This window comes from Nerophis ophidion, linkage group LG14 (genome assembly GCF_033978795.1).
Source record: "Nerophis ophidion isolate RoL-2023_Sa linkage group LG14, RoL_Noph_v1.0, whole genome shotgun sequence".
NCBI lineage: Eukaryota > Metazoa > Chordata > Actinopteri > Syngnathiformes > Syngnathidae > Nerophis > Nerophis ophidion.
This window is the reverse complement of record NC_084624.1, coordinates 33987053-33999495: the sequence shown is the minus strand read 5'-3', so window position 1 is coordinate 33999495 and position 12443 is coordinate 33987053. Positions and strand designations below refer to the sequence as shown.

Here is a 12443-nt window from a genome sequence, read left to right as displayed (position 1 = left end):
ACGGGCCACACTTAAGCTTCACCAACGTCCGCCCGCACGAGGACATAGCTGGCCCTGGGCCAGGATGTCAGAGCAAAGACTATAAACATCTTTTTACTACTGTTTGTTCAGAGAAGTTGCTCACGTATACAGTGCGCGGTGTACTCTGAATGCTTTCAGTGCTGGGGTAAAAAACATTTTTGATCCGGAGCCAGGAACATAGTGTTCCTCTCTCTCTTTCTCTCTCTCTCTCACTCTCGCTCTGTGGCTGGCTCCAGTGTGACGTCGCCTGGCGCTGGGCCTAGCAGGGTCAAGTTGATTCAAATAAGAGTGTATTGGCTGAGAGAGTTTGGTATGCTGGTCTTGTCTACACATGACAGGAACTCGGGTTTCATGTGGATTTTTCCATGAGATCTGATTGCATCAGTTGCAGTCAATCGTGACACAGCAAAACAAACCAAAAAGAAAATAGGTTTGGGAATTATTCACCTCACTGTAACCTCACCAACGCATATTTCCAATTATATAATTAAAGGTATAATTACTCGTCACTTTTGTACTTGTGACTTGGTATGGTTGTTTGAAAAACAGTCCATTAACAATAAGTGTGGAGATGAGTGTGCAAACAACACATTAAAACAATTTTCAAAGCAGAAAATAAAAATTATTTTTTATTCTATGAAAACTTTAAATATGTTTTAAACACCAACATATTATTATTTACTACTGTTTGTTCAGAGAAGTTGCTCACGTATACAGTGCGCGGTGTACTCTGAATGCTTTCAGTGCTGGGGTAAAAAACATTTTTGATCCGGAGCCAGGAACATAGTGTTCCTCTCTCTCTTTCTCTCTCTCTCTCACTCTCGCTCTGTGGCTGGCTCCAGTGTGACGTCGCCTGGCGCTGGGCCTAGCAGGGTCAAGTTGATTCAAATAAGAGTGTATTGGCTGAGAGAGTTTGGTATGCTGGTGTTGTCTACACATGACAGGAACTCGGGTTTCATGTGGATTTTTCCATGAGATCTGATTGCATCAGTTGCAGTCAATCGTGACACAGCAAAACAAACCAAAAAGAAAATAGGTTTGGGAATTATTCACCTCACTGTAACCTCACCAACGCATATTTCCAATTATATAATTAAAGGTATAATTACTCGTCACTTTTGTACTTGTGACTTGGTATGGTTGTTTGAAAAACAGTCCATTAACAATAAGTGTGGAGATGAGTGTGCAAACAACACATTAAAACAATTTTCAAAGCAGAAAATAAAAATTATTTTTTATTCTATGAAAACTTTAAATATGTTTTAAACACCAACATATTATTATATCGGTAAAGAACACGTTAAGTACATAACAAACTTTTACTAATGAGATTATGATGGAATATTTATTGTCCATCCATCCATTTCCTACCGTTTGTTCCTTTCGGGGTCGCAGGGTGTGCCGGAGCCTATCTCAGCTGCATTTGGGCGCAAAAGGGGGTAGTTATTTATTATGATAAAGTAATTAAGTAAGAAATACTTTATATCACCTGGAGATGGCTTAACAGATAAGTTTGTATGTTTACTTTGTCTCTATTCTCACAGCAGCCAGTTTAGACATCTAGCTAGTTGGGCGAGAATGTTTACTTTGTTTTTATTCTTGCAGCAGCCTATTTCAGTTCTTAACTACCGTATTTTTCGGACGATAAGTTGCAGTTTTTTTCAGTTTGGCCGGTGGTGCGACTTATACTCAGGAGCGACTTATGTGTGAAATTACTAACACATTACCGTAAAATATCAAATAATATTATTTAGCTCATTCTCGTAAGAGACTAGACGTATAAGATTTCATGGGATTTAGTCATTAGGAGTGACAGATTGTTTGGTAAACCTACAACATGTTCTATATGTTATAGTTATTTGAATGACTCTTACCATAATATGTTATGTCAACATTCCAGGCACCTTCTCAGTTGGTTATTTATGCGTCATATAACGTACACTTATTCAGCCTGTTGTTCATTATTCTTTATTTATTTTAAATTGCCTTTCAAATGTCTATTCTTGGTATTGGGTTTTATCAAATGAATTTCTCCAAAAAATGGGACTTATACTCCAGTGTGACTTATATGTTTTTCCCCTTCTTTATTATGCATTTTTGGCAGGTGCGACTTATATTTCGGAGCGACTTATACTCCGAAAAATACGGTACTTGGACTGAATTTTTACCTTTTTCCCTTCTTACACAAGCATATATAACCTGTTAAAGAGATGCTTCTGAATGCTTATTTTTTCATTCTTACATCAGCACATTTTGGCAGCTATAGAGTTGGGTCTAAATGTTTACTTTGTTTCAATTCTTAGAACAGCCCATTTAGACAGCAAACTAGTTGGGCCTGAATGTTTACTATGTTTTTGTTCCTACAGCAGCCTATTTATGCTCTTAAGAAACATTTTTTCCTCTTCTTACAGGAGCCTATCTATCCTTCTAATGAGTTGCTTCTGAATATTCACTATGTTTACATTCAGACATTAGCACATTTTGGCAGCTCACTCACTGGGTCTGAATGTATACTGTATGTTTCCCTCATTGCAGTAACTAATTTAGGCAGCTATAAAGTTAGGCCTGAATGTTTGCATTATGTGTCAATTCTTACAGCAGCCCATTTAGGCTGATGACTAGTTTGGCATTGATTTCTACTGTATGTTTGCGTTATTACAGCAAGTTTACAGCTGTTAAGTTGGGTCTACAGCCCATTTTTAGCTTTTATTTAATTGGTCTGAATTATTATTTTTTTATTTTACTGCTTGCTTCTGTGTGTGCACTTTTTTTTTCATTTTTGCATCAGCACACTTTGGCAACTAACGAGTTGGGTCTGAATGTTTACTGTATGTTCCCTATAATTGCAACCGATTTAGGCAACTATAAAAAGTTGGGCCTGAATGTTGACTTTATTTTTCAACTCTTACAGCACCTCATTTAGGCAGTTGACTAGTTAGGTCTGAATTTATAATTAATGTTTTCCTTGTTCTCCTCTCTGAGCTGCCACCTTGTCGTGGTAGAGGAGTTTGCATGTCCCAATGATCCTAGGAGCTATGTTGTCCGGGGGCATAAGTCCCCTGGTAGGGTTTCCCAAGACAAACAGGTCCTAGGTGAGGGATCAGACAAAGAGCAGCTGAAAGACCTCTATGAAGAAAACAAGAAAAGGACCTAGATTTCCCTCGCCCGGACGCGGGTCACCGGGGCCCCCCTCTAGGGCCAGGCCCGGAGGTGGGGCACGATGGCGAGCGCCTGGTGGGCGGGCCTGTTCCCAGGGGGGCCGGCCGGGCACAGCCCGAGTAGGCAACGTGGGTCCCCCCTCCAATGAGCTCACCACCCATAGCAGGGGCCATAGAGGTCGGGTTCGACTTGAGCTGGGCGTCGGCCGAAGGCAGAGCACTTGGCGGTCCGATCCTCGACTACAGAAGCTAGCTCTTGGAACGTGGAACGTCACCTCACTGGGAGGGAAGGAGCCTGAGCTAGTGCGCGAGGTGGAGAAGTTCCGGCTGCATATAGTCGTACTCACTTCGACGCACAGCAAGGGCTCAGGAACCAGTTTTCTCGAGAGGGGCTGGACTGTCTTCCACACTTGCGTTGCAAGCAGTGAGGGGAGACGGGCTGCGGTGTCAATTCTTGTTCCCCCCCGGCTCAAAGCCTGCACGTTGAATTCAACCCAGTGGACGAGAGGGTAGCTTCTTTCCGCCTTCGGGTGGGGGGACGGGTCCTGACTGTTTTTTGTGCTTACGCACTAAACAACAGTTCAGAGTACCCACCCTTTTTGGATACACGCAAGGGAGTACTGGAAAGTGCTCCTCCGGGTGATTCCCTTGTCCTACTGGAGGACTTCAACGCTCATGTTGGCAACGACAGTGAAACCTGGAGAGGCGTGATCGGGAAGAATGGCCGCCCGGATCTGAACCCGAGTGGTGTTTTGTTATTGGACTTTTGTGCCTGTCACGGATTGTCCATAACGAACACCATGTTCAAGCATAAGGGTGTCCATATGTGCACTTGGCACCAGGACACCCTGGGCCAAAGTTCCATGATTGATTTTGTAGTTGTGTCATCAGATTTGCGGCCTTATGTTTTGGACACTCGGGTGAAGAGAGGGGCGGAGCTTCCGACCGATCACCACATGGTGGTGAGTTAGCTGCGATGGTGGGGGAAGATGCTGGACAGACCTGGCAGGGTCTACTGGGAACGTCTGGCAGAGTCTTCTATCAGAGAGAGTTTCAATTCCCACCTCCAGAAGAACTTTGAACATGTCACGAGGGAGGTGTGGAAAATTGAGTCCTAGTGGACCATGTTCCGCACCTCTATTGTCGAGGCGGCTGATTGGAGCTGTGGCCGCAAGGTAGTTGGTGCCTGTCGTGTCGGTAATCCTACAACCCGTTGGTGGACACCGGCGATGAGGGATGCCATCAAGCTGAAGAAGGAGTCCTATCAAGTTCTTTTGGCTCATAGGACTCCGGAGGCAGCGGACAGGTACCGACAGGCCAAGCGGTGTGCGGCTTCAGGGGTCGCGGAGGCAAAAACTCGGACATGGTAGGAGTTCGGGGAAGCCATGGAAAACAACTTCCGGACGGTTTCGAAACGATTCTGGACCACCATCCGCCGCCTCAGGAAGGGGAAGCAATGCACTGTCAACACCGTGTATGGTGCGGATGGTGTTCTGCTGACCTCGACTGCGGATGTTGTGGATAGGTGGAGGGAATACTTCGAAGACCTCCTCAATCCTACCAACACGTCTTCCTATGAGGAAGCAGTGCCTGGGGAATCTGTGGTGGGCTCTCCTATTTCTGAGGCTGAGGTTGCTTAGGTAGTTCAAAAACTCCTTGGTGGCAAGGCCCCAGGGGTGAATGAGATCCGCCCGGAGTTCCTTAAGGCTCTTGATGCTTTGGGGCTGTCTTGGTTGACAAGACTCTGCAACATCGCGTGGACATCGGGGGCGTTACCTCTGGATTGGTGACCCGGGGTGGTGGTTCCTCTCTTTAAGAAGGGGAACCGGAGGGTGTGTTCCAACTATCGTGGGATCACACTCCTCAGCTCTTCCGGTAAGGTCTATTTTAGGTGTCCTGGAGAGGAGGCTACGCCGGATAGTCGAACCTCGGATTCAGGAGGAACATTGTGGTTTTGTCCTGTTCGTGGAACTGTGAACCAGCTCTATACTCTCGGCAGGGTCCTTGAGGGTGCATGGGAGTTTGCCCAACCAGTCTATATGTGCTTTGTGGACTTGGAGAAGGCATTTGACCGTGTCCCTTAGGAAAGTCCTGTGGGGAGTGCTCAGAGAGTATGGGGTATCGGACTGTCTGATTGTACGATCAGTGTCAGAGCTTGGTCCGCAATGCTGGCAGTAAGTCGGACAGGTCTCCAGTGAGGGTTGAACTCCGCCATGGCTGCCCTTTGTCACCGACTCTGTTCATGACTTTTATGGACAGATTTTCTAGACGCAGTCAGGGTGTTGAGGGGTTCTGGTTTGGTGGCTGCAGGATTAGGTCTCTGCTTTTTGCAGATGATGTGGTCCTGATGGCTTCATCTGGCCAGGATCTCCAGCTCTCACTGGATCGGTTCTCAGCCAAGTGTGAAGCGACTGGGATGAGAATCAGCACCTCCAAGTCCGAGTCCATGTATCCCGTCCGGAAAAGGGTGGAGTTCCATCTCCGGGTGGGGGAGAAGACCCTGCTACAAGTGGAGGAGTTCACGTACCTAGGAGTCTTGTTCATGAGTGAGGGAAGAGCGGATCGTGACATCTACAGGCGGATCGGTGCGGCATCTTCAGTAATGCGGACGCTGTATCAATCCGTTGTGGTGAAGGAGGACCTGAGCCGGAAGGCAAAGCTCTCAATTTACCAGTCGATCTACGTTCCCATCCTCACCTTTGCTCATGAGCTTTGGGTTATGATTGAAAGAACAAGATCACGGGTACAAGCGGCCGAAATGAGTTTCCTACGCCGGGTGGCCGGGCTCTCCCTTAGAGATCGGGTGAGAAGCTCTGCCATTCGGGAGGAGGTCAAATTAAAGCCGCTGCTCCTCCACATCCAGAGGAGCCAGATTAGGTGATTCCGGGCATCTGGTCAGGATGCCACCCGAACGCCTCCCTAGGGTGGTGTTTAGAGCACGTCCAACCGGTAGGAGGCCACGGGGAAGACCCAGGACACGTTGGGAAGACTATTTCTCCCGGCTGGCCTTGGAATGCCTCGGGATCCCCTGGGAAGAGCTGGACGAAGTGGCTGGGGAGAGGAAAGTCTGGGCTTCCCTGCTTAGGCTGCTACCCCCGCGACCCGACCTCGGATAAGCGGAAGAAGTTGGATGGATAGATGGTTTTCCTTGTTGCAGCAAGCTATTTTAGACAGTTAATTAGTATTGCCTGATTTATTTTTTACTGTATGTTTCCCTTATTCCTGCAAGCCATTTAGGCAGATGACGAGGTAGGCCTGAATGTGTTCCCTTATTACAGCAAGCTTTTAGACAGCTATAAAGTCGGGTTGATACCTATAGCACCCTCTGCTGGTTGCTGCCTAACGTAACCATAAGCATCAGCATAACACATCCTTCAAAGTCTATATTTTAAAAATTACTGTACTGTAAGGGATTGCACCTGTTAATGTTTAATTAATCATCATTACGTTTCCCATGATTGACACAGCTTGAAATCTCAGGATTCGTGTCCGACGGTGACAATGAGGGTGAGACTCAAACCACCAGCAGACAGGATGTCAAGAGCCCACATGGACAAACTGGCAAGGGCAGCAAAAGGTCTGTCAGCGACTGGGTCAGGTGCGCTCATGCCATGCTGCAGACGCCTCGGAAAGCATTTCACAGGCAGTCCAAAACCCCCGAGGACTCAGCCAAAAAGAAAAGGAAGTTTCAAAGGTTGGAATTAAGTTTTGTTTTGAAATTACTTTTTTAGTTTTACAGATACAAAGCTATTCCTGAATATTTTTTCTTCAGATTTGATATTTTATACTGCTTCAGGAATTTTCTACACTCAGAGCAGAGAAGATTCCCACTTCCAGTAAGCCAATGGCTTTCTACTAAAATAAGCTGTAGTCAGCAACACTTCCTATGTTAGTTCAAGCACATTTGATGCTATTGCTTTATAAATCGGCATTAACAAGTGCTTTCGTTATAAGCTATCAGGCAAACAGCAAGTTGTCAGCTGAAGAGCTTCTTCATAAAACAGGGAAAGGTCACTTCCGTAGCCAAACTCCTCTTCCAAAATCTATGTGTAGGTTTTTGAGGGAATTATATAATGTTACAATGTCATCTCGCGTATGCTTGTATTTGTTGCACAGCGGAGGTCTTGCAGAGAGGCTGAATCGACTTCAATGCAGGCAAAGGTCAGCTGTGAGCTTCTGGAGGCACCGCTCCATCTCGGTCAACTCAATACAAGGTGCAACACATAACTAACAAATGAGTATCTCAAGGATTTTTTTTTCGTGTTGTATGTAGGTCAGTGGTCGGCAACCTTTACCACTCACACAAAATAAAGAAAACTATGGGAGCCACAAGACTCTTGAAATTTAAAATGAAATAACACAGCGTACAAAGTTTTTTTTTTGCTTTGTGTTATGTATTAACCAGGGGTCTCAGACACGCGGCCCGCACCTTAATATGAACATTTAATATTAGTGCGGCCCGTGAGTTTTATTTGAATGCTGCTTGACAACATCACATTTGCCAACCATCTCAATTTTTCCGGGAGACTACCGAGTTTCAGAGCGACCATTCCCTCGACTGTCTGCTGGTTTTCACCCAAACAACAATAATAAGGGCGTGCTATGATGACAATGCGTTTAGCGCCCTCTACAACCGTAACAAACAGCTTACCAGCCCGTTCACATGTTGTATGAGGCTTCTGCAGACACACATAAGCGACTGCAAGGCATACCTGCTCAACAGCTATGCAGGTTACACTGAGGGTTGTGATATAAACAACTTTAGCACTCTTACTAATAAGCGCCACACTGTGAAACCACACCAAACAAGAATGACAAACACATTTCGAGAGAACATCCACACTGTAACACAACATAAACGCAACGGAACAAATACCCAGAATCCCATGTATCCCAAACTCTTCCGGGCTACATTATACACCCCCGCTACCACCAAATCCCACCCCCCCCCCCCAACCCCGCCCACCTCAACCGACGCACGGAGAGGGGGTGGTAGTAGGCGTGTATAATGTAACCCGGAAGAGTTAGGGATGCATGGTGATTCTGGGTATTTGTTCAGTTGTGTTTGTGTTGGGTTACAGTGCGGATGTTCTCCTGAAATGTGTTTGTCATTCTTGTTTGGTGTGGGTTTACAGTGTGGCGCATATTAGTAAGAGTACTAAAGTTGTTTATATCACAACGCTCAGTGTAACCTGTATGGCTGTTGAACAAGTATCCCTTGCAGTCGCTTGCGCGTTGGGTCAGCACCCGCACACTAGATGTGGCCGGCCGGTACTCAGATAGCATAGTATTAAAGCGGACGCAACGAGAGGACGTTTAAGGCATTGCCATCACGGCACGCCTACAATATTGTTGCCCGGTTGAAAATCTGACAATGTTATCCTGGGGAGATTTCTGGGAGAGGCACTGAAATCCGGAAAACCTCCCGGAAAAATGGGGGGGTCGGCAAGTATGCAGCTGAGCCACACCAGAGTGATGCAAGAGCCGCATGCGGCTCCGGAGCCGCGGGTTGCCAACCCCTGATATAGTTTAACATACTGAGAGACCACGTTGAGGAAGAGCCAGCGTCACACGATCATTGCGGCTCTGAACTCTGAACTCGCTATACTTTACAGGAAACTGCTTGACAAGTTTTCTTCTCTTTTCCGCGGTGTACCAAACTACCACCTCTCTGGGTGAGAGGCACAGGGCATAAACGGTAGTTAAAAGTTGACAGTTGATTGTGGGAAAAAAAGACACTTGATCAAAGGTTTGGCGGACGAGGATTTCATACACCGACTTTTGAATGTTTAACAGCTCTAAGTAGTCAAACAATTGCAGTCATGCTTTTATTTATGGAAAATAGACTTCAATTCAATGATAGCTAACCTTTGTAGCCAAACTTTACCATCATTAGCTGACAACATAACTAATGTTTTGGTGTATATACAACATCAATGTTTGTTTACACTGAGGGTCCCCAAACTACAGCCCGCCAGCATACACAACCTGATCCACGGGACGATGTCCCACTTTAAAAAAGATAACTTTTTTTTAATTTGTATTTGTCCTGTCCAGCTGCTCAGGCAAATCATTCTGATGTAGATGCCTGTATGTGCTGTACAGATTTATTTTACAAGACAGAAGTGTGGGAGACTTCTTTTGTTCCCTTATCTGTATTTGACTTTATTAAAGGTTTAGATACATTTAGTGTTTGGCGCAGGGGGGGACCAAAAATACAAGGGGAAAAAAAAGAAGACAGATGGGAAAACTGTGCATGTGTACATACATATACAGTCTTGATCAAAAGTTTACATACACTTGTAAAGAACTCAATGTCATAGCTGTCTTGAGTTTCCAATAATTTCTACAACCCTTGTTTTTTGTGATAGAGTGATTGGAGCACATACTTGTTAGTCACAAATAGCATTAATGGAGATTGGTTCTTTTATGCATTTATTATGGGTCTACTGAATATATGACCAAATCTGCTGGGTCAAAAGTATACATACAGCAATGTTAATATTTGGTTATATGTCCCTTGGCAAGTTTCACTGCAATAAGGCGCTTTTGGTTGAATTTTTGACCACTCCTCTTGACAAAATTGGTGCAGTTCAACTAAATTTGTTGGTTTTCTGATATGAACTTGTTTTTTGTCCACACCTTTAAGTCTGGGCCATTCATAAACCTTAATTCTTGCCTGCTATAGCCATTCCTTTACCACTTTTGATGTGTGTTTGCACATTGAGCTGTTTGGCCACAATATGCAGCAATACGTTTGGAAGAGGAAAAGTAAGGCCTTTAATCCCAGGAGCACCACCCTACCGTCAAGCATGATGGTGGTAGAATTATGCTCTGGGCCTCTTTTTGCTGTTTTGCTTTACAGAGAGTAAATGGGACAATAAAAAAAGAAGGATCCAAATTTTTCAGGACAACCTAAAATCATCAGCTTGGAGGTTGGGTTTTGGGCACAGTTGGGTGTTCCAACAGGACAATGATCCCAAACACACGTCAAAAGTGGTCAAGGAATGGCTAAATCAGGCTAGAATCAAGGTTTTAGAATGGCCTTACCAAAGTCCTGACTTAAACGTGTGGACAATACTGAAGAAACAAGTCCATGTCAGAAAAATAACAAATTAAGCTGAACTTCCCCAATTTTGTCAAGAGGAGTGGTCAAAAATGCAACCAGAAGCTTACCAGAAGCTTGTGGATTGCTACCAAAAGTGCCTTATTGCACTGAAACTTGCCGAGGGACATGTAACCAAATATTTACATTGCTGTGTGTATACTTTTGACCCAGCAGATTTGGTCACATATTCAATAGACTCATAATAAATTCATAAAAAAACAAAAAAACTTTATGAATGTTTTTTATGACCAACAAGTATGTGCTCCAATCACTCAAAAAAATAAGAGTTGTAGAAATTATTGGTAACTCAAGACAGCATTGACATCATTTTCTTTACAAGTGTATGTAAACTTTTGATCGCGACCGTATATATATATGTTCTTTTTCTAACAACGTTCTCATATTTTGACAAATGCCTGTAAAAACAAAAAAAAAGTAATAGCTTTTTATGCAGCCTTTGATTTTATTATTTAAACCTATCACATTTAAATACCCCCTCTGGCCATTCTGAGATCAGTGACTTAAAAAGAGCCGCTTTGTATGTGAGTTGACAGACTGCAATTTCACAATCCAGTGTAATCAACTTTACAGCCCAAAAGGGTAAGCTGAGCCAAGTCAGTTTTCTATTGGATTACACTGCCTCAAGTCATTGTTGTGATTGGCTCTATCTTAATGATCGTCTCTCAAAAATGCACATTGTCAAGTAATAATGAGATTTTAGTGTTACGTATACAGCCTTCCCGTTATACGGACTGAATAAAAGAAGTTAAAAGTGAAGGACTACCCAAAGGAGTCCTTCAGAGAGTTGATTGCGAGCGCAAAAAAAGCTTGCATGCCGCAAGAAACTCGCTGCTCAACATCTGTGTTGTTGTTGCTTCGCTCTCCAGTGGATAGGCCTGGCGTGCTAGTGCTGAAGGTGCTGGAGGTTCAGGAGGAGTGCAGCATGCAACTGGTGCGCTGCCAGCACCGCCCGCCGAGTCCCGCGGAGGGCCACCAACACGATTTCACGTGCTATGACGCTCGAGTGCTGGTGTTGTTCTGCAAGGAGACGGCTGCCCAGCTGAGTCCTGCTCCCGCAGACATCATCCATATATATCCGCCATGGTAAGCCAATGCATTTACGTACAGTACAGTGCACAAGTCTGACACCACTGCCTGCCTTGTTTGCATTCATTTTGAGTAGTACAAGGGTTCCATTTCAGTTTGTGTTTGTAAGAAGGTAGGGTGCCGTTGCTTAGCACACCAATTCCCCCTTTTCACGTGCCTCTAATATTTTATTGAGGAAACATGGCTTACATACTAACTTTAGCTTACCCTGAGCTCTGAGGGTTGCAGTGTTATGCCTCCTCAATCATTCTCCACTTTGCTGATACCCTCCATCTTGTTGCTGCCCTCAGTCTCCTCTTGGATAAAAATTGTCTCCTTACAATGACCAACAACAGACCCTCGATCTCCTTTATTGTTGGGCCTATAGTCAATAAATCAGTTAATCGAACAATAAGAATGATCCCAATGATGAAATATTTGTTTTCTTTGTCTATTGCTTCCAAACAGGGTGCCAGAGGGTTCACTCTGTGCATCGCTCTCGGCAACTGAGCGTGTTTATTCAATAGCAGAATTAAATGGACGGGTTGATTCTGTCTGTCAGTCTTTAACAATCTTGGTCTCTGTGGGTGGAGGCAGAACGATGCACAGACAGATTCTCGCTGGTTGTGACTGGCTAGCGAGAAGCGCTGCAAAATAACAAGATTAAGGGGGAAAATTTGATTGCAAAGCCGAATTTCCCTTTGTGGAAATATTTCGACTTCAGAGAAATGAGCAGGACGAGCCCACCAACACGGACAAACGAGCAAGTATGCTCATCCATCAATCCAATATCTACCGCTTGTTCCTTTCAGGGAAAAGGGTTGGGGAGACAGGGGAAACCCTGGACAAGTAGCCAATGCATCGCAAGGCCAACACAGATAGACAACCATTCAGACTCACATTCAAACACGAGGGCCAATTTAGTCTTCCCAAGCAGCCGATCCCAATGTGTTGAAAAAAGTAAAAAAAATAACAATGAACCGTTTTATTCAATTGGGAAAAAACACTACACATTAAGATGTTAAATATTTTTTGAACTGCAATTTTTGCTAACAAAGATTGAGAGTCAA

At 44.5% G+C, this 12443-nt stretch overlaps 1 protein-coding gene across 3 annotated transcripts in view; it reads left to right on the top strand.

The window, feature by feature from the left end:
- The window catches only part of spidr (scaffold protein involved in DNA repair), a 71664-nt gene that overhangs the window by 11883 nt on the left and 47338 nt on the right, over nt 1-12443 (top strand). For all 3 annotated transcript variants that reach the window (XM_061920489.1, XM_061920488.1, XM_061920487.1), the window contains exons 6-8: nt 6647-6873; nt 7296-7393; nt 11175-11391. In XM_061920489.1, the coding sequence (XP_061776473.1) occupies nt 6647-6873; nt 7296-7393; nt 11175-11391 (542 nt within the window). The remainder of the gene's footprint in view (nt 1-6646; nt 6874-7295; nt 7394-11174; nt 11392-12443) is intronic.